At 47.1% G+C, this 20782-nt stretch overlaps 4 protein-coding genes and 1 non-coding gene across 8 annotated transcripts; 3 read left to right on the plus strand and 2 right to left on the minus strand.

Moving 5' to 3' along the window:
* Positions 1 to 301: 301 nt before the first annotated feature.
* On the plus strand, positions 302 to 3564 carry LOC4339977 (RNA-binding protein 1). 2 transcript variants are annotated; one of them, XM_015785872.3, is made up of 7 exons: positions 302 to 643; positions 1232 to 1353; positions 1441 to 1681; positions 1805 to 1866; positions 1948 to 2029; positions 3063 to 3195; positions 3301 to 3564. In XM_015785872.3, exons 1-6 carry the CDS (start codon positions 466 to 468, stop codon positions 3173 to 3175), a joined length of 798 nt encoding a protein of 265 aa, XP_015641358.1. In that variant the 5' UTR covers positions 302 to 465; the 3' UTR covers positions 3176 to 3195; positions 3301 to 3564. The 2 variants fall into 2 exon arrangements, with proteins under 2 accessions (XP_015641358.1, XP_015641359.1); XM_015785873.3 differs by having other exon boundaries at positions 3497 to 3564.
* A 578-nt stretch (positions 3565 to 4142) lies between these two features.
* LOC4339978 (uncharacterized) lies at positions 4143 to 10138 on the minus strand. Of its 2 annotated transcripts, XR_010741970.1 has the most exons (8): positions 9679 to 10138; positions 9088 to 9136; positions 7557 to 7894; positions 7288 to 7449; positions 6899 to 7198; positions 6111 to 6254; positions 4520 to 5417; positions 4143 to 4449 (listed from the first exon to the last, which is right to left on the minus strand). It is a non-coding gene; the product is annotated as an uncharacterized protein (transcript). The 2 variants fall into 2 exon arrangements; XR_010741971.1 differs by lacking the exons at positions 9088 to 9136; positions 9679 to 10138 and having other exon boundaries at positions 7343 to 7449; positions 7557 to 7699.
* Positions 4702 to 9271, plus strand: LOC4339979 (oligopeptide transporter 7). 2 transcript variants are annotated; one of them, XM_015787398.2, is made up of 8 exons: positions 4702 to 4828; positions 4937 to 5397; positions 5484 to 5581; positions 6851 to 6911; positions 7026 to 7420; positions 7500 to 7755; positions 7837 to 8019; positions 8137 to 9271. In XM_015787398.2, the coding sequence occupies exons 1-8, from the start codon at positions 4735 to 4737 to the stop codon at positions 8755 to 8757; spliced, it is 2169 nt and encodes a 722-aa protein (XP_015642884.1). In that variant the 5' UTR covers positions 4702 to 4734; the 3' UTR covers positions 8758 to 9271. The 2 variants fall into 2 exon arrangements, with proteins under 2 accessions (XP_015642884.1, XP_015642883.1); XM_015787397.2 differs by having other exon boundaries at positions 6851 to 7420.
* A 349-nt stretch (positions 10139 to 10487) lies between the features above and the next one.
* On the minus strand, positions 10488 to 13507 carry LOC136351129 (protein DWARF AND LOW-TILLERING). The gene has a single exon (XM_066311542.1). The coding sequence runs from the start codon at positions 12745 to 12747 to the stop codon at positions 10894 to 10896; it is 1854 nt and encodes a 617-aa protein (XP_066167639.1). The 5' UTR covers positions 12748 to 13507; the 3' UTR covers positions 10488 to 10893.
* A 2292-nt stretch (positions 13508 to 15799) lies between these two features.
* Positions 15800 to 17075, plus strand: LOC4339981 (ribonucleoside-diphosphate reductase small chain). Its single transcript, XM_015787403.3, has one exon. It carries the CDS (start codon positions 15885 to 15887, stop codon positions 16920 to 16922), a length of 1038 nt encoding a protein of 345 aa, XP_015642889.2. The 5' UTR covers positions 15800 to 15884; the 3' UTR covers positions 16923 to 17075.
* The last annotated feature ends 3707 nt before the right edge of the window (positions 17076 to 20782 follow it).

Raw genomic sequence — 20782 nt, forward strand, 5'->3', positions numbered from 1 at the left:
AGACTCAAAGAAATTTTTTTAAGAGGTTAAACATCTTGCTAACTTTCCTCCAAAATCTCTGAGGATTACCCATTACATACGAATTTAAAAAGATAAGATAGGATTCAATCATTTATTTCAAATGCTTCCATAGAAATATTTTTCATATGATTCAAATCCTCCAACTTTTCTACTTTTCATACAAATCAAAGGGCCCTAAGACAGATGCAATCTGGACCGTTCATGCGTGGTGCGTGCAGAGGAGCGCTGAGTGCAGCACCACCAGGGTCCCGAAAAGCGGAGATTCCCCCCTTCCTCCTTTGGCTTTCTCCCCCAACACGTCATTCCTTCCTTTCCTTTCCTTCTCCACTCCGCCATCCGCAACCGCCACGCAAACTTCCTCTCTCTCTCTCTTCTCGGCGCGAATCCAGAACCTTCTAGAAGGAGAGGGAGAGGAGAGGAGGGCCCCCGCCCCCACGGGTCGCCATGGCCGACGCGTACTGGAGGTACGCCGCCGCCGCCGACGCCGCGCGCCACCACCACCACCACCAGCTGCCCCTCTCCGCCGCCCCCGCCGCCGGGATGCCCGCCCCGCCGCCTGCTGCTTCTCAGGTCGCCGCCGCCGGGCAGCCGCTCAAGCGGCCCCGCCCCGCCGACTTCTCCGGTTCGCCTCGCCACACCTCACTCCCTCTCCTCGCTGGCAGCTGCTCGTCTCGGCTCTGAAGCCGGCGCGGGTGTTCACTGTTTATAGGGTTTTAGGGTCTCGCAGTTGCAATGCTCGGCTGTTCTTCTTCGGTCGTCTCTGGGTTGTCTCACTTGCGTGATATCGCGTGTGCATATCGTATCATGCATTTCGTACTTACTGTTTCTTCGCTAGACTGTAGTGGATCTCCCGACGATGCAGTGGCATTTGTTCGCTATCACTGAAGCTGTCCATGAAAATTGCACGCTCTCTCGGTTTTGGTAGCACTGTCGCTCTGAGGACACTGTTGGATTTTGCGTGTGCTTGATTTCGATTTAGGATGACACCTATCAACAATCCTGCTTGTCCTATACCATTTTTCACTTATAATTTAGTACTAGTTGTGGAATGATTTAGTCGATTTAGGATGACACCTATCAACAATTCTGCTTGTCCTATGCTGTTTCAGTTATATTTTAGTACTAGCTAGTTGTGCAATGATTTAGGATGCAGTAGTGTCTCGAGGACTGAGGCCCATATTTACTACTACCACTTTTTTCCCTTGCATAGATGTACCTGGTGCTCCTGAAATGGCTGGCTATTACTCTCGTGATGAAGAAAGGCCAGGGTATCGTCCTGCAAGAGACACTGAGGCTCTTAACGCTTCCTATGAACGTTTTCTGCGCACTGGGGTATCAAAACCTGTTCTTAACACATACTATATTCAATTCCTTAAACACATTGTCAGCTGACACTTTTTTCTTCTTTTTGTACTACAGCAAATTCAATCCTATGGAGCTGGAGCTGGAGCTGGACCTGGTGCTGAATCTATTAGGCCTGCGGCAGGTGGCAATGCTGGATACCCAGTTGAGGATCGTCCAATGATGGCTGGTGGGGGCATGGAAGCCAGAAATATTGGCTTTGGTGGTGGGATGCCAGAGCCTCCCCTTCCACCAGATGCATCAAATACATTATTCATTGAAGGAATTCCTACTGATTGTGCACGTCGAGAAGTTTCTCGTATCCTTAAATCCCATGCCTTTTTCTGTCTATCTTTAATCTTTCATTTGCACAAATTGTGGGTGTAAATTATTCATAATATGCCTCCATCTCTTAGCTGCTGGTCCTTCACCTTCCCCCAAGATATCTTCCGACCATTTGTTGGTTTTCGTGAGGTGAGACTTGTAAGCAAAGAAGCAAGACATGTAAGTGAGCTTTTTGGTGCTGTCACGCCTGGTCTCTTGTTTCGTTCTTGTTCATCCATCTAAGTGCTTTGCTGTTAACAGCCTGGTGGGGATCCAATTCTACTCTGTTTTGTTGATTTTGAAACTGCTAGTCAAGCTGCTATTGCTATGGATGCTTTGCAAGGTGAGTCAGTGAACTATAGTTTGTTGACACTGAGCCATTTATCACCTTTTGATCTCAAATTTCTTTTGGCTGCGTAATGCCCAATTAAATCTGACAGCTGTGGGTACACCATGTGAAGCTGTTGATCCATCTCTCCTATCAGTGTCTTATGAGTCATGATATTGAACTTGTGTGTTTTCTTCTCTATCTTTTTCCCTGTTTTTAGTTATCTCATTGTCATGCATGCTTATAATTTGGATGCTTTGTTTACCAAGATCTGATAGATGCTTGTGATGGTTGGTAATTTGGGGTATTTTGCTAAAAGCCGACAGTCAGTTTCTTTATGGTTGAATAGAACTCATTCGACTGAAGTATTTGTCCTTAAAATTGGTGTGGAGTTATTGGCCAAGCAGCTAAAAGTGGGCTGTGAAAATCTTGTCTGTTCCTAATTTATCACCTGAACATTTTGCTTCACATTGTTACCATAGCTGTGACTGCCTTTATAATGCGCCCCCCCCCCCCCCCCCCACACACACACACACACAAGATGTTATTGCGTTGTCTGGGGACTAGGCCTGTGGAAACACTCTGGCAGAAAATGGCATAGATATCACCATCTATCTATATTACTAGTAGCTCGCTGGTGCTTCTCAAATGGTAATTTCCCCTTCACTTGACAACAACTTTAGCAAGCTATATTAATTCCCAGTACGGTTATGATCCACTTATGATGCTTGTCAATGTATTCTAATTACTGTGATTCCTAATAGGTAGCTGTTAGATCTTGTTTGTAAAAAGGAATAGCTGTTCCATGATCATGTCAGGCATCTATTGCCTATTTTTTGTAGCATGATCAAAGTAATCCTGTCAGTGGCCATCTAAAACTTTTCAAGGTCATGTACGAAAATAGAGTAATTCGCACCTGCAATGAGTTAGTTCTCTGTGGTGTCTTGGGAGTGAGAAATTACATGGTAGTTGACTGGTCATTGAACCGTTCGTTTGATTGCTTAATTTCCATGTTTTAAATCATGAAAATTCATGGTTAATTTTGCAGGCTACAAATTCGATGAACATGATCGCAATTCACCCCATTTACGGCTCCAGTTTGCTCGTTTTACTGGCCCCAGGGGAGGTTCAGGACCTGGTGGTGGTCGTGTTAGGCGTTAAGTTGTTCGTCCTTTTATCAGGTGATTTGACAACTCTGGCTGCTCAATGTTTTTTTAGAAACAACTTGACCTCAAGTTCTTCGGTGGACCAGATAACATGAGTCAATCGCTTTTCCTACCTTGTAGGCATGATCACATCGAATGTTCAAGTGAAATGATGATAGTTCGTTGGTCGCTCTAGATATATTACTCCATAGTGCTAGGATTGGTAACCTTCTGTTGTTCCAAGTTCCAACTTTGGTGCCTTGGCTTTGTGAGATGCTTTCTGACATTAACTAGTTATTAAACATCAAAGCTGAAAACAATTCGTGGCATCGTGCAGATGTGATGCTTATGGCCGGTTATATTGGGATATATATATATACTTCTGGAGACAATTTTGCCGATTAATGCGTGTTGGGAGAATTTTGGTGCACATCACATATTTGTGTACAACATATTATCTCCCTTCCGCGTGGTGTTATATTTAGTAGTCTGTTCTGGTTTCTGATTTGCACGACTCGGCATGCTTACATTGTTTTGCTACTTGTAATCCTCTCGGAGATTCTAAAATGCCTCCTCTGGAGCGAAAGGTAGAAATTTTACAGCTGCTTCCATGACTCAGAAATTTCACATGTTTTTTGCTGAAACTAGTTTAATTCCCACAAAACCCCTCCAAAATTATGTGGTAAATTTAGATATGAATACCTTTGAACTATTTTGCTTGATGTGGGCTATGTGGCCTAGGCCTGTTTAGATTCAGGGGTATAAAGTTTTGGCGTGTCACATCGGATGTACGGACACACATTTGAAGTATTAAACGCAGTCTAATAACAAAACAAATTACAAAATCCGCATGTAAACCGCGAGATGGATTTATTAAGCCTAATTAATTCATCATTAGCAAATGTTTACTGTAGCACCACATTGTCAAATCACGGCGCAATTAAGCTTAAAAGATTTATCTCGCAATTTACACGCAATCTGTGTAAGTAGTGATTTTTTTCGTTTATATTAATACTTCATGCATAAGTCCAAACATTTGACGTGACAGAAGGTAAAATTTTGCCAATGTGACGGAAGGTAAAATTTTGCCAGAATCTAAACAGGGCCTAACAGCATGGAGCAGGACGATCGCATCAATCAACCGTGTTATCCTGTACATAATAAATAAATAAAAGATACCATCGAGCCATAAAAAATGCTGAAAGAGACGGCCCGCTTGCCTCTATTGTAAGGCTTGTAGCATTGGATCGAACGAATTGTCCTCCTCACAGCGACGCAATTCTCCCAAATCTGCCGTTTCATTCGTCCATTAGCTGAAAAAGAAACTCTACAATCTATCTATAAACAGAAGGTTAGGTACCTGTGTCTCAATTTTCTCACTGATGCCTACAGGTCCGGAGTAAAATTTGCCGCACCTTGGACATGGACTGAACCAAAACTTTGCAGATGCAGGCAGATTTTTGCACAAAAAGTCAAGAGTCCACATAAGCTACTCCACGGCTACTAGCTACAAAGGCAGGCACTCTGGCTCTCTGGCACACTGGCACAGCTCCCAACTCCTCCCATTATCCATCCATGGCGTCCTCCCATCACCAAGAAGTACAAGAGCAAGGCCATGGAGATGGAGAGGAAGAGGAACAAGATAATAGCCAAATCACCTCTCCACTGTGTAAGCACGGCAAAGCCTAGTCGTCTCAGCTGTTTTCTTTTTCCCGCCATGGAACACCACTAGAAGAAAGCAAACTGTTCTGTTGCCTGATGAGTTCTTCTCGTGCAGTGCGATCCTCAATGCGGCTCGGCTCGCCGGAGGAGAACTCGCCGGTGGAGCAGGTGGCGCTGACGGTGCCGGTGGGGGACGACCCGGCGACGCCGGTGCTGACGTTCCGGATATGGGTGCTGGGCACGGCGTCCTGCGTCGTGCTGTCCTTCCTCAACACCTTCTTCTGGTACCGCAAGGAGCCGCTCACCGTCACGGCCATCTCGGCGCAGATCGCCGTCGTGCCGCTCGGCCGCCTCATGGCCGCCGCGCTGCCGGAGCGCGTCTTCTTCCGTGGCCGGCCGTGGGAATTCACCCTCAACCCTGGCCCGTTCAACGTCAAGGAGCACGTGCTCATCACCATCTTCGCCAACGCCGGTGCCGGTTCCGTCTTCGCCATTAACGTCATCACCGCCGTCCGAGTCTTCTACGGGAAGCGCATCTCCTTCTTCGTCTCCCTCCTCGTCGTCCTCACCAGCCAGGTAGAGGTGACATCAACGTGCTGCAGTAATAACAGTACAAGGTGTCATGTACACTCATGTTCATGAACTTGAGCTTCATTTTGTAGGTGCTGGGATTCGGGTGGGCGGGAATATTCCGGCGGTATCTGGTGGAGCCGGCGGCGATGTGGTGGCCGTCCAACCTCGTGCAGGTCTCCCTCTTCAGGTAATAAGCAAATAGTAATTCACAATAATTTACTCTCCACATGTGCTATAAATCTGATTATTCAGATATAGCTTGCCTATGATTGGTTAAAAGGAGTTGAATTGCCACTTGTAAAGTAATCTTTCCACCAGTAGAATACATTTTTTTTGCGTCGCATGATGTGTGCAGCCAGTTGCTTGCAATTGATGTGTTAATAAGGTACAGCTAAGTGCTAGACTACCCAAAGATAACCAACCAACCACCTTCCCAAATCTCAAAACCAACGTCAACAAAAAAAAAGATACTTTGAACTTTGAAGGACAAATAAGGGTTTTTATTAAGCTGGTGTTCAAGTCGTATGTTGTGTGAACAGCACTGAATACGATGGCACTGCTATTCAGCAATATGCTAATTATATAAAAAATATTATCTGTCCTATATCATGGTTTTGTCATTTTCATTCATAATAAGCAGAGATATATTGGCACATCATGAATTGTCTAAAAAGTAGATATTGACATAATGACTCAAGCGAACAGGAATCATTTACCAGTCAATTCAATAATAAAACCCACCCAGCATCATCTTCATCTGAATTCTACGCAACAATTAGGAGATTTAGGCGACTTGGACACTCAGCTATGCAAGTGCATGCTGCTGCAGAAAACCAGAATTCCGTGTATTTGGAGATATCCTGAGTAATAAAAGAAGCAGTCAATCAATTTTGACAGATAAAATTCAAAGAAAGAAAACAAGATATATAAAATATCATATCACTTCAATTATAGACGAAGAGCAGCTATTAAAACTATAACAAGATTTTTCGTCCCAAACCAAGGCATAACAATTTTCCATTTACGACCAAGGAAACAAGATCAGTTACAACCAGCAACAAGCATCAACTAAACCTTATACAATATCAAGATTCATTTGAGTAAACCCGACTAGACATTTTAAAACAAGATGTTTACTTCCCTAGAGGCTTCAATGATTTGTCAGAAAAACATGGATACAATTTGTCTGCAAATAAAAAAAAAGGTTCAGCATTTTGTTGAGATGACACTTATAAATCATAATAAGGCATAAATCTGTGTTGCTCTGCCAATGAGTGAATTCATCTAAAACTTTCAGTGGCAATCTGAAAAGTGAGCTTAATAGCCATACTGGACACACTTGCAAATGCAGAATCAAATTAGCAGTAAAATAATAACTTTCTCCGTAGTCAAAGGATGGCTAAAAAAAAACTACCATAGAAAAGTGAATAACAGATTTGCTGCACATGTTCATCAGGGCACTTCATGAAAAGGAACGGAGGAGCAAAGGCGGCATGACACGCACCCAGTTCTTCTTGGTAGCATTTGTGTGCAGCTTTGCCTACTACATTTTCCCAGGCTACCTATTCCAGATGCTCACTTCCCTCTCCTGGATTTGTTGGATCTTTCCCAAATCTGTGCTCGCACAACAGCTTGGATCAGGTCTCCATGGCCTTGGCATTGGTGCAATTGGACTCGACTGGTCATCCATCTCGTCATATCTCGGAAGCCCACTGGCTAGCCCATGGTTTGCCACTGCCAACATTGCTGCCGGCTTCTTCATCTACATTTATGTAATCACACCAATCGCCTACTGGATTAATCTCTACAAGGCACAAAACTTCCCTATCTTTTCAGATGGCCTTTTCACAGTGACTGGACAGAAGTACAACATCTCTACCATTATAGACTCACAGTTTCATTTTGATACAAAAGCCTATGAGAAGAATGGACCATTATACATCAGCACCTTCTTTTCTATCAGCTATGGTCTTGGTTTTGCATGTCTTACTGCAACAGTTGTCCACGTTCTTCTTTTCCATGGAAGGTATCCTCCCCTTCCTTCTCCCTCTAGGTCTATTATGTAAAATTAGATACACAGATAAATTTGTGACACCTGTGTCCAGTGAAATTTGGCAGCTAAGCAGATCAGCTTTTCAAGATAAAAAGATGGACATACATACAAAGCTTATGAAGAGGTACAAACAGGTTCCTGAATGGTGGTTCATCTCCATCCTTATAGCCAGTGTTGCAATCACCATGTTCACTTGTGAGTATTACATAGAACAATTGCAGTTACCCTGGTGGGGGGTACTACTTGCATGTGCCCTTGCAATTTTCTTCACCCTTCCAATTGGAATCGTCACAGCAACGACAAACCAGGTAAGAAGTAAAAGCATAAAGGCAAATGCTAATGCACACATCCAAGTGTAGCACTTCAGCTTATTATACTGTATGTGACAGACTCCAGGCTTGAATATCATCACGGAATACATCATGGGGTACTTGTATCCTGGACGACCTGTCGCAAACATGTGCTTCAAGGTATATGGTTACATTGGCCCACAGCAAGCCCTAGCATTCCTACAAGATTTTAAGCTGGGACACTACATGAAGATTCCACCAAGGACCATGTTTATGGCTCAGGTCAGCTTCACTAGTCACATGAATAAATGGGTGTATTGCTTGTAAAAAAGGAGGATAAGCAGATTATCATTTTATTCAGTGTTGATTATGTCCCTAATAGCAATTCAAAAATAGCAGGTGGTGGGCACTTTGATAGCAGCATTTGTGTACCTTGGAACAGCATGGTGGCTCATGGATACAATCCCTAACATATGCAACACCGAGCTCCTCCCCCCAGGCAGCCCTTGGACCTGCCCTTATGATCATTTATTCTATGATGCATCAGTCATATGGGGCCTTATTGGCCCACGCAGAATATTTGGTGATTTAGGCACTTATTCTGCTGTCAACTGGTTCTTCTTGGGGGGTGCCATTGCTCCCCTCCTCGTCTGGTTTGCACACAAGGCATTCCCAGGTCAGAAATGGATCCTACTTGTCAACATGCCTGTGCTGATCGCCGGAATCAGCCAGATGCCTCCTGCCACTTCAGTCAACTACACGGCATGGATATTTGTAGCATTTTTGTCAGGTTATGTGGTCTATAAGTACCGTCGTGACTGGTGGGAGAGACACAATTATCTACTTTCAGGTGCCCTTGATGCTGGTTTGGCATTCATGGCTGTCTTGCTATATTTATGCCTAGGACTAGAGAAAATCAGTTTGAACTGGTGGGGTAATGATTTGGATGGTTGTCCATTAGCTTCTTGCCCCATTGCGGAAGGTATAACTGTACAGGGGTGTCCAGTGGCAAGTGCATAGCCAAGTTTCTTCTCATCCACAGTACCGCCGGCAATGGTATCTCAATCATCTTAAGGAGGATGCAAAGATCAAAGAACCATGCAGAGAGGCTTTAAACAACTCAAAATGAAGACCAAAAAGAAAATGTCCATATGTTACAAGGAAGATGATACTACAAGGTGTACCGAATACAAAAATAAGTAAAGTTATTTGGTGCATGCTAAATTGTTGCCGGTGACAGAAAACAGATTATGATAATAGATGAACTGAATTTCTGAAACCAACACTGAATTGAAAGACAGTAGCCATCGTCCATAGAAATAGTTAAAGTCTGAACATGATTCCACTTACCTGTAAAGGTAACATCAGGATCACCTTAGCCTTTAATCATCACAAGAACCTTGCAGGAAAAAGTAAGAAATTCAGATGTTACTTTTGCTTTGAGGGAAAATGAAACAATACGGTCAGCATGTAATCCTGTATGAAACATGGATAATATAAACTGCATTATATATTGTTTCATTGGAAGTATAAACAGTTCTGATTCATCGTCATGAGCTAGCATATGCTACTAGAATATGGTGGGAAGTGCGGTGCTGTTCACCTACTATCGGCATTCCATGATTTCTCAACTCTATAATACACACACACACACACACACCACGATTGCACCAGCTTCAGTGCAGTATGACTACTCTTACGGTTCTCGCTAGGAAAATAACAGAGAATGTGAATGGACGGGTGAATCTACAAACGTACTCTTTCCGATCCAAAATAAACTTAGTGCTGGATGTGACACATCCTAGTACAATAAGTCTAGATACAAAGATATTCAGATTCATCATGTGTGACATCCGGTACGAGGTTGGTTTATTTTGGAACGGAGAGAGGAACAAATACAGCAAGGGGGAAATCATGGAGCTGTTGCCCGAATATACTTACCACTTGCCATCTCCCGCAACAATAGGTGTACTCTGAGGCCTTGAGCAACACCTGGTGGAATACTGGAGATTTGGAGTGCGTGATGGCATCATCCAGGGCGTGCTACGCGCCAGCAAGCCGGGTAGGCATTTGGACGAGCACCGTGTGAGCGAAACCGACGCCGCGCCACCAGTGTAACTTTGGGAATTGGGAGCACCTCGAGCGAGCGAGGCCGCACGCCGCCGGGGACGAACAGGAGCCAGAGCCGGTTAGCGGAGGAAGGTCTTCGCCTAGGGTTTAGGAACCAGAGGCGGCTGCCGGCGGAGGGCAAGGGGTGCGCGCGGCGCAGGAGCTGGAGAGGTGAGAAGCGCGTGGGCGTTTGGAGAAGAAGCGGATGGTGACCGCGCCGGCCGGGGGCGTGTGGAGCGCGGCGGCGACCGACGAGGTCGCCGGCGCCTGACGCGGCTTGCCGCGTGTCCTTGAAGATGGGCCTGACCGGGCCGGCCTTTTAGAGATGTGGGTGGGCTGGATGGGCTGCATTTCGTGAGGCCTAATAGCACCGTGGAATACAATTCAGATTAGCGGACGCCAAAACTGAAGCTCTTCAGAGAGAGCCAAAAAAAGAAGAAGAAGAAGAAGCAAACTATAACATCTCTTTTGGACGACACATCAACCAATGCAATTCAGTTTTGAATTGGATACCATCAAAACAAGAGCAAAATAACAGATGAAAGATGGAAGTATAACTTTCAGATGACACAAACTTCACCATCCATGGAGAAATATAACACATGTTTCATTTCATTCTGATTCTGAACAGAGATTACATGTAGAATGAATGATGAAAGAATTTGATTGTAATAATAATGTTGTATAATAACAGCCGGAGACACTAATAGTGACTGTGAGAGATGCTGCCCCTGCTAATCTATCTACTGCTTCTTTGCTTTCTTTCTTCTACATGCAGCTACATTTTGCAGGGGACTCTCTCTCAACAGCCAAAAGAATATTTATAAAGAATTACAATCTAAAAATTGAATTGAATTTGATTTAATTGAATCTTTCCACCTATCAATCTATAAAACAAAAAACTACACCTTTCTTTCTTCTTTCTTTTCTCTGAATGTATAAAAGAATTGTCATACTGTATGAACTAATCATCATTAACAAAAGAAGCACTGTAAAAAAAGGCTTTGTTCTTTCTTTCTCTTCACCTAATCACCATTCATCGTCAGCTTAGCTTTGCTGAGAATGTGATGCTGTTGTGGACGCCGACACGGTGCTGCCTCCCGCGCCGTCGCCCGCCGGCGTCCACGCCGTCACGGTGTACAGCGGCTGGTCCAGCCACCGGAGCGTGAGCGCCTCGCCGCCGCCGCTGCCGCCGCCGCCGTGCGCCTGCACGGTGTACTTGTCCGGCCCGAACATCCTCGCGATCATGCGCCCCTGCATCGCCTCGCGCTCGCCGATGCCGGCGTTCTTGAACCCGCCGCCGTCCTCCATGCGCCGCCGCCACCCGGCGAAGCTCTCGTGGCGCTCGAACCGCTCGGGGCCCTCGAACGCCACCGCGTTGCGGATCTCCCGCGCGAACATCTCCTCCGCCTTGGCCCTCGCGGGGCTCGCCTCCGGCAGCCCCGCCGCGTCCACCGCGTCGAACGCCGCGGCGTAGTACCGCAGCGCGCGCGCGAACCGCGCCTCCCACCTCCCCGAGTTGAGGCCGCCGCCCTCGTGCTCGCCGAGGAGGAGGATGGTGGCGCCCGTGCTGCGCGCTAGCCCCAGGAAGTCGGTCAGCGCGGCGTCGTCGCGGAGCAGGCGGTGCATGGCGAGGACGCAGTTCACGGCCACGCACTCGCCGCGCTTGACGTGGAGCATCCACAGGCGGACGTCCTCGAGCCGGTCGACCACGGCGTGGAACTCGAACGCCAGGCCGAGCGCGGCGGCGACGCGCGCCAGCCGCGCTCCCGTCTCCTGCAGCTCCTGCCTCGACTCGCCGACTCCGGTGATCCGCACGTGCGCCGGAGGCACCGCCCGCGCGGCCAGGCTCTGGAGCAAGCCCGGCCATTGGAGCCCCTGCTTGATGTCGAAGTCGATGACGTGGACGCGCTCGTGCCCCTCGAACTCGCGGAGGAGGCGCTCGTTGAGCGTGAAGTGCAGGAACCTCGGGATGGGCGTGATGGCGTTGAGTATCCGCAGCGCCATGGCGTCGTCGTCGCCGCCGCCGAAGGCGTCGTCGGTGAGCTCCCGCGGCGGGCCGATGTCGAACATGTGCGGCCACATGCGCACGACGCGGAGCGCGAGCGCCTCGGTGAAGTAGGCGGCCACGCGGTGCATCGGCGTGGGCCCCGCCGGCGAGGCCATCTCGCCGAGCCGGGCCAGGTAGTAGTTGGCGGCCTCGTGGTTGCCGGCGGAGAGGGAGTCGGCGCACGCGGTGAGCGCGCGCACCAGCTCCAGCGCCTCCCGCTCCGCCTGCCCCGGCGCCGGCACGCCGTTCCTCGCGTCGAACTCGGGCGGCTGCGGCGGCGGCATCATCGCCGACGAGCCGCCGTCCGTGCCCGACGAGGACGACGAGTCGGACGGCGACTTGCTGTACTCCTCCTTCTTGGCCGCGGCCAGCGATGGCCCCGCGGCGGCCATGCCGTGCGGGAACGCCGCCGCGCTCGGCACCAAGAAGACCTTCTCCTCCTCCGCCTCCTCTCCTTCTCCCGCCGCCGTCGCTTGCATCGTCCCTGCAATGGATTGATGGAACCATACCTCATCGCCGTCGCCGCCCATCCGCGTCCGCTTGGCGCGAACAATGGGGCCATACTCCTCGACCGCGTCCTCGTCATGCGCCCGCTTAACGGCGCGGTGGGCGCCATTGCCATTGCCGCCGGGCTCCGGCTTGGCGCCCCAGGACACGGACTGGGTGACCGGCGGCGCGGGGTGCGTCCGGAAGGAGCAGGTGGTGGCGCCGCTCCTGGCGTCGCCGGCGACCCGCGGGGCGGCGCCGTCGCCGCGGCTGCCGCGCTTGGAGAAGCCGCAGGGGAGGATGTCGAAACGCTGCGCGGTGCTCATCTGATGCCTCGACGACGAGAACGAGCAACCCGCCAACATCCCGGAGACACGTCACTCGCCGGAACGCGACGTGCCAAGAAGAGACCTCCTCCTCCTCCTGCTCCTCCTCCTCCTCCTCCTCGTCTTCTTCTTCTTCTTCCTCCTCTGTTTCTCACTCTGATTTCTCTCACACTCTCTCTGTGGTATCTGGCTAAGGCTTTGGTGGAATGGAAATGTATATGATTCGATGTACAAAAGAATGAGCAGATAAAAACCAGATGATCTTGTTGTTCTTCCAAAGAATTTGGTCAGTAAATCAACAAAGAAAAAACTGAGAAAAAAAGAGAGAGAAATAATGTTTGTGAGATCAGATGGGGGCTATGTGTTTGTAAGTATATATGCAGGAAAGAATGGGTGGCTTCGCCTTAGAATGCTTAGTACAAAAGAATCAAAGAATAGGATCAAGAACAAATGGGCCCTAAAACATGTAGAAAAAACAAATCACGAACGATCGGACATGCCGGGGCAGAGCCCGCACGGCCTCCTCATCGGCGACGACGACGACGAGCAGCAGGCGGCGAATCCCAACAATACCTCCATTCGTCAAAACAACAAACCAAAAGAAAAATCAAGAACCCTAGTAGAACATCCTAAAATGATGGATGCAATGCGAATCAATGGCGATGGAGATGGAGATGCAGCCTACAAACTACGCTATCCTAGTGATGATATGAAATGGAACCTACTCTTGTTGCCTCACCATTACCACTCCTCTCTCACTAACCTCTCCGGTGGTGGTGGTCTCTGCTCTCACTCTCTCACTCTCACTCACCTCTCCGGTGTGGTGGAAGGGAAGGGAAGAAGAGGCCGGGAGGGGCAACCCAAGGGGAGGAAAAGAGTGCGGGAGGCGCGAATCTCGAGGCGGCTCCCACGCCGTCGGATCGCGACCGGACGGTGCGAGATGGGGTGGTCCGGGATGTGACCGTTGCCTGATTGCCTCCCCCCCTCTCTGGTCAATGTGACCGTTGCGGTCAGGTGCGACGCACGTGACCACCCCCCCTAACGCTGTCACGCACGCGTGGACGCGGTCACGCAGCACGCCCCCGTTCTTTTGTTACCGTTGGGCTCCCACCACCTGACACGCGTGTCTGACGCGTGGGCCCCCGCGCCGAACCGACGGCCCAGATCGCGTGAGCCGGACGCCACGCGGTGCGGCCACGTCAGCGCGGCAACGGACGCTGAGCTGTACGTACAGGCTAGTGTACAGGGTGGGGTACGGTGTGCTGTACGACGTACTACGTGGCTGTATCCTGCGTGTCTGGTGATGATGATGTTTGTGTGTTTGCCACCGTCGGATCGGGACACGTACGCACGCATGCGTGTCCCGTGTTTTGGCGTCAATGCGGGGCTCAGTTAATGATGTGCCATTGCTGTCAGAAAAAAAAGTGTCATTTTGGTACGTGACAAAATACCGGGTGTTTTACTTGCAGACAGCTATTGTCATTAGCTGGGTTAGCTGCTGGTATATTTGTTTTGGCTACTAAGTAAGCTCGAGTTTTGGGTTTGTTTTGATCTTGAAATGCATCATTGTGTTGTGCCACCACTTTTGAGTCTTAATTTGTTTCTTCCTCTTACTTGAAATTTTGTGGGAAATTACAAGAAATGCGACGGTGATGAGTAGCATCGGATCAAGCTGTACAATAACCGTTACAATTGAAATGACTGTTTAGTACAACCGTTATGCGTTGCCCTAGCTTCTACTCCTAAATGGCAACATTAGTATTGCCTATCTATGAACCACTCGTACATATACGCCTGTAATGGTTGATTTGCATGATATTTTGCTGTCTAAATGTTAACATTAGACGTCGGGGACGTAAATTCAATTACCAGGTTAACTACATGTAATATTTCACACTGTAGTTCGCGCTATAAACAAACGTTGGTTTGCTTATTAACAGAGTAGTTTATTTCAAGTTTTTTTTTCAAACAATGTATGTGAACCGGCAAGAAAACATGAGATTAAATCCACAACTGCAGTTCATAGGGTCCACGTCTAACTACTGGAGTTACTCATAAATTCATATCCAAAGAGCCATTTGTATTTCATACACACAGCACCTCTCTAACAGGACGTATAGTAGCAGTACCATCCAGGAACATTATGGTAACAATAAATGAAGTTTCAATCGGATGTTATTCCTGGCGCGAGCTTGAAATCTTCAAATCGAAATCTTAAAGGCACATTTCCTAAATGTGTGTTTTATACTAATAAGAATTTAACTTCTCCTCTCTCGTTTCATATGTACGCATTTCCTCAATTATTGAACGATATGTTTTTATAAAGGTTTTCTATAGAAAAATATTAAAAAACAAAATTAATTTAGTTTTAAGTTTTTTATATAATACTTAATTTATTATGCATTAATGAATGGTTCTGTTTGACATGCGCAGCGAGAAGTTTCCAACCATTTTACCGAGCACACCCTAATTTGCTTTACCTAGGCCGTGTTTAGTTCCAATTTTTTTTTCAAACTTCCAACTTTTCTATCCTATCAAAATTTTTCTACACACACAAATTTTTAACATTTTCGTCACATCGTTCCAATTTTAACCAGACTTTCAATTTTGGCGTGAACTAAACACACCCCTAGCTAACCGGAGAAAGTGTGAGGTCCAAAGCAATAGCCGTTATTCCGTTACAGGCTTTATTACAGGTCTTCTTATCGCCGGTCGTACGTTGGCCCACAATCCCGGCCCGCTCAAATCTTAGCTCTAACCACGCGGCCCAACCTGGAATTTGGGCCCACTACACAACTGGATGTTGGGCCTGATCTGCGACAGGTGCCGGCCCATATAGAGTGGATCGCGGCGCATTTAACCTCCTTTTCCCCAATTCACGGGGCGGCTGGCTTGACGCGTCATCTTCCCCGCGAAAATTTCAAAGCAGCCGAGGAGAAATCCAAAATTTCCCCCCAAATCTTTCCCGGCACGGCGCCCTCCTGCTCCTTCCCTCGCAAGCCACCCCCGCCGCCGCCGCCACCAAGGCGCGAAATCCAAAATTCGCGCGCGCCCGCCGCTATAAAGGCGAGGAGGGGATGCCTCCTCCTCCACACCCACTCGCCGAGCCAACTCCAATCCCCAAACCACCAGATCGAATCGCGGTTGCCGCGGCGGAGGCGAGGAGGAAGACGAGGATGCCGGCGGCGGCGGCGGCGAAGACGCTGGTGCCAGCCCGCGGCGGCGGCGACATGGAGGAGCCGCTGCTGGCGGAGTCGTCGGATCGCTTCTCGATGTTCCCGATCAGGTACCCGCAGATCTGGGAGTTCTACAAGAAGGCGGTGGCGTCGTTCTGGACGGCGGAGGAGGTGGACCTCTCCGCCGACGCGCGCCACTGGGACGCCGCGCTGTCGCCCGACGAGCGCCACTTCGTCTCCCACGTGCTCGCCTTCTTCGCGGCCTCCGATGGCATCGTGCTCGAGAACCTCGCCTCCAGGTTCATGTCCGACGTGCAGGTCGCCGAGGCTCGCGCCTTCTACGGCTTCCAGATCGCCATCGAGAACATCCACTCGGAGATGTACTCGCTTCTGCTCGAGACGTACATCCGCGACGACGTCGAGAAGGACCGCCTCTTCCGCGCCATCGACACCGTCCCCGCCGTGCGCCGCAAGGCCGACTGGGCCATGCGATGGATCGACGGCGGCGAGCGCTTCGCCGAGCGGCTCGTCGCCTTCGCCTGCGTCGAGGGGATCTTCTTCTCGGGTTCATTCTGCGCCATCTTCTGGCTCAAGAAGCGCGGACTCATGCCGGGCCTCACCTTCTCCAACGAGCTCATCTCCCGCGACGAGGGTCTCCACTGCGACTTCGCCTGCCTCCTCTACGACCTCCTCCGCGGCAAGCTCGACGAGTCACGCGTCCAGGAGATCGTCGCCGACGCCGTGGACATCGAGAGGGAGTTCGTCTGCGACGCGCTCCCCGTCGCGCTCGTCGGGATGAACGGCGAGCTCATGAGCCAGTACATCGAGTTCGTCGCCGACCGGCTGCTCATGGCGCTCGGGTGCAAGAAGATGTACAACGTCGCCAACCCGTTCGACTGGATGGAGCTCATCTCCCTGCAGGGCAAGACCAACTTCTTCGAGAAGCGCGTCGGCGACTACCAGAAGGCGTCCGTAATGTCCAGCCTCAACGGCGGCGCTTCTTGCAACCATGTCTTCAGCATCGACGAGGACTTCTGATCACATCGACTGCCATAGTAGTATTAAAGTAGAAATACATGTTCTCCCAAAGTGTTCGTATGGTTTCTTGTTTTATTTGTTCTGGTTTGACATGTACTCCTGTAATGAATCAAGTAAAAAGTTTCTCAATACATCAACTGGTCATTGCCTGTATGCGGTGTGTTCGACGAAATGCTTATTAGAACTCATGCCATTCTGGGGGCGCAACCAGGGCGTTCGATGAAATGTCTCTGAGCATAAGATGTTCCAAGCGAAGGAGATTGTGTTGGGGAAATGGATTATGGATCGCTTGGCTCCAGCCGCACGCGCGTCGCCTGTTCCGTTTCTGTTCACCAATCCCCTTCCCTTCAATCCTTCCCGAAAGACGAAACGAGCGCCGCGCCGGCGACTCCAACCAACCGTCCAACAGAACCAAGAGTTGGAGACTTGCTGACAGCTGACTTTAGCATTCGTTTTCCCCTGTTGGCCTCTCCTACACATGAACACATCTGTTTTAGAGCTAGGAGAGAGTTTAAGAGAAAGGGTTCAGATCGGCGATTCTTGCAGACAACCATGGTATGATTTTCTTGATTATTACATAGGAGTACAATACAACTAAGGGTGTGTTTATTTCACGCCAAAATTGAAAGTTTGATTGAAATTGGAATGATGTGATGAAAAAGTTTAAAGTTTGAACAAAAAGTTTGGAACTAAACTCGGCCTAATATATTTTTTTGCTGCCTTGCAAGGTTCTAAAGACTATATAATATATTTTTAGGTGTTTTTTTAAGAGATTAGAGCTTGCCTTCTTCATGTTTCGTTGACACGTTTTCAGATTCCAGCCGATTTGCAATTTGCAAATCAAGGTACTACTATATTGTACATTTGTACTACTGTTCTTGGTATTATGTCAGTCAGGAAGTATTTATCTAGAAGTGAAAAAGGAAAAAAAAAAGGAAACGAGTAGATGAGTTAACTGAATCTTAATGGGAGCAATCGAGAAGTTCTTTAGGAATAATACTGATTCCTTTAGAAATCCCGATGAATTGGCTTTAGTTGTTTTCAACGAGCAAATTAATGACAGTTCTAGAGAATACCAATAAGGCAATAGCATCAATCAGAATGAAGATGTCAATAACTTGAGTGAGCATGAAACCTAACATGATTCGGCTGATACAAATTCTGTGGGTGTTGATGAACAACCAACTTTTGCTATTGAATTTTTGATCCAAGAAATTGGGGTAATCTTGATAATAAAGCAGGAGATATCTAAATACCGATTTCAGGGTGCAATCTCTACCGAATCATTGGGCCACGTGGCCAAAGCTAAAAGCAAGCTCACATCTCGTTAAAATGTGCCATGTGTCCAGAAGAGCACGTTCCATTCCGCACGACTGTGAAGACTCTAGATAAAACAAAGGAAAAATCCAGAGCATTCCAAACTCGGTTGAAAATCACACCAAAACACGGAAAGAACTGGTGAAAAAGATTGCATACCGAGGAAACAATGGAGAAGAAAAAAAAGTGTCTAAAAAAGTGCCCCAAGTTTTTTAAAGGAATTTTTTTTAAATCTAACTATAATATAATTGTAATATAATTCCACTATAACTATACTATAACAATATTATAACTTGTATATAAGGTCCTTTTTAGTTGGTGAAATGAAAATTTTTGGGTATCACATCGGACGTTTGACCGGATGTCGGAAAGGGTTTTCGGACACGAATGAGAAAACTAATTTCATAACTCGCTGGAAACTACAACTATACTATACTATATATTGTAGTTACACTGCAACTATACTATAGTAATATTTGAAAGTTTTTTTTTCCAAAAAATATAAACAGCGAGCCGATGTTAGCTGTCGTAAACCGGCGACGAGGAAGACATCTACAACAGTATTTTCCGGATCCACGGAAGCTATTTCCAACGAGCAAGATCCACTCACTCAACGGATCAAGCGAAGGGCGTCGAGCCGTACCAGCTGTGATGGTCCGCGAGTGTGGACGCATCAACCAGCCGGTGAGCGTCGAGGTCGAACACGTCCACGCCATCCACGGTAGCAACGACCACGACCTCGAGCTCGACCACATCCAGGAGAAAGAGAGAGGGATGAAGAAGGGCCCAATGAGGATACCCAGATTTGGAGGATCAAGGGACGAGGGCGATGTTGCCTCTGCTACCATCATCTTCCTCTTTTTCTCCTTATTCTCGCAAGCGTCATCTTCCTCAATTGCTCATGCCTTTCTCCCAGCACCGACGCGGCAATCCGGCCTTGTTCTCGCAAGCGACATCTTCCCCAACGGTTGTCGCCTTTCTCCCAGCACCGACGTGCCAATCCTTGTTCTCGCAAGTGTCGTCTTCCCCAAAGGTTGTCGAGCTGAGAGGTAAAAAGAAAAGAAAATATTAAAACATGAGGTTTTATCAACACTTATCATAAAACAAACAAATGATAACCGTAATATTGATAAGTATATGTTAAATATTATAAAAATAATAGGTATATTTGTTAAAATATTATTAAAATAATGTGAGCGATGATGATTAGATATACTTACATGTTGATTTGTAGAATTAAATAAATTATAGATGATGTTATACGCTAGCATGAGTTTAAATATATAAATATTGCTTTTATCTGTAGTGATTGGGCCACGTGTCCTCTCTCACATGGTAGATAAATCTGGAGAACACCAAAAGGGGAAAAAATGATACCAAGAGTTGGGCAGTTGTGCGTCGAGTGCGAAGGAAAAAACAGGGTTGTGGGTCCAATCAATGGCGTGCCCACATATAACTTACCGGTGTCACAGGACACCGGGTAAAATTGTTAAATTCTAACTAATTTATGCTATTTTGATTAGTATACTAGTGAATAATTAGATAACTACTATGTAGTGGACCTCGAGTAATGTAGTGGACCCCGGGTAATTTTTATTCTAGATTCGCCGCTGGCTCCAATCCTCCCTTGCAGATGAAAGGATAATCTAAAAGGATCGATTAGGCAATCAGCAAATGCCTCTGTCAATGGAGCCAATGGTGGCCACCTGCTCAAAATGTATACGTTCGCTGTGTGTCTAGGAGTACGAGGGAAGAGCATGGCTGTGGCAGCTCCAGTCCTCTCACGCAGAGGAAGGATAATCTGGAAGTATCTATATATCAGGGGAAGGAGCAAATGCCTCTGTCAATGGAGCTCACTTGCTCTACATGTACATGTTCAAAGATAGAGTATTCTATAGTACATTTGCAAAAAATGTTAGAATGCATATACAACTACTCATATTCATATATATCTCTATAAGTATTTTCGAAATATTGAGCTGCATATCTTAAATGAAAAAAAAAACTATTTTATCTCTTCGAACCAATTCAATGGACACTACTAAAAAAATCTATCATGAGTTAATAACTTAATTGTAATTTAAAAAAAACAAAGGAATAACTAATGGCATGGATGGAAAAAGGGAGAAAATTTGATGATTTTCTCAACAATATGATCTATTACGTTAAACTGGAACTCAAAAAATTCCATTCAACTAAGATTTTTTTAAACTTTTATGAACAATGTGCTAATTAATAACACAAAAATAATATATACGGGCTATAAATCATGCGCGCCAGGTGCGCATGATTTTCTAGTTTTAGTGGAAATGGGGCCTACAAGAGAAGAAAATATTGTTTTTTTTGTTGTGTTCAACTTATGAAAAGTATTATTAGGCGATTGGAAATTGGAATGACAGTTAGTATGACTTACGGATGTTTTTGTTCAATAATATAATGAATTATTATATTCACTATTGCAAAAAAAAAAGTTATGAGGGCCTCTATCTTTATTTCACCCAAGGGCTTCCAAGAAGTTAGGACTGGCCCTGAATAAAACCTTC

This window comes from Oryza sativa, chromosome 6, assembly GCF_034140825.1.
Source record: "Oryza sativa Japonica Group chromosome 6, ASM3414082v1".
Lineage (NCBI taxonomy): Eukaryota > Viridiplantae > Streptophyta > Magnoliopsida > Poales > Poaceae > Oryza > Oryza sativa.

Bases quoted from the DNA above. Each gene is read 5' to 3' on its own strand.
- LOC4339977 (XM_015785872.3), top strand. From the start codon at position 466: ATGGCCGACGCGTACTGGAGGTACGCCGCCGCCGCCGACGCCGCGCGC. The intron at 1,354-1,440 runs GTATCAAAACCT...TTTGTACTACAG, and splicing joins AACGTTTTCTGCGCACTGGG to CAAATTCAATCCTATGGAGC. The intron at 1,867-1,947 runs GTAAGTGAGCTT...TGCTGTTAACAG, and splicing joins TAAGCAAAGAAGCAAGACAT to CCTGGTGGGGATCCAATTCT.
- LOC4339979 (XM_015787397.2), top strand. From the start codon at position 4,735: ATGGCGTCCTCCCATCACCAAGAAGTACAAGAGCAAGGCCATGGAGAT. The intron at 7,756-7,836 runs GTAAGAAGTAAA...TGTATGTGACAG, and splicing joins TCACAGCAACGACAAACCAG to ACTCCAGGCTTGAATATCAT. The intron at 8,020-8,136 runs GTCAGCTTCACT...CAAAAATAGCAG, and splicing joins GGACCATGTTTATGGCTCAG to GTGGTGGGCACTTTGATAGC.
- LOC136351129 (XM_066311542.1), bottom strand. From the start codon at position 12,747: ATGTTGGCGGGTTGCTCGTTCTCGTCGTCGAGGCATCAGATGAGCACC.
- LOC4339981 (XM_015787403.3), top strand. From the start codon at position 15,885: ATGCCGGCGGCGGCGGCGGCGAAGACGCTGGTGCCAGCCCGCGGCGGC.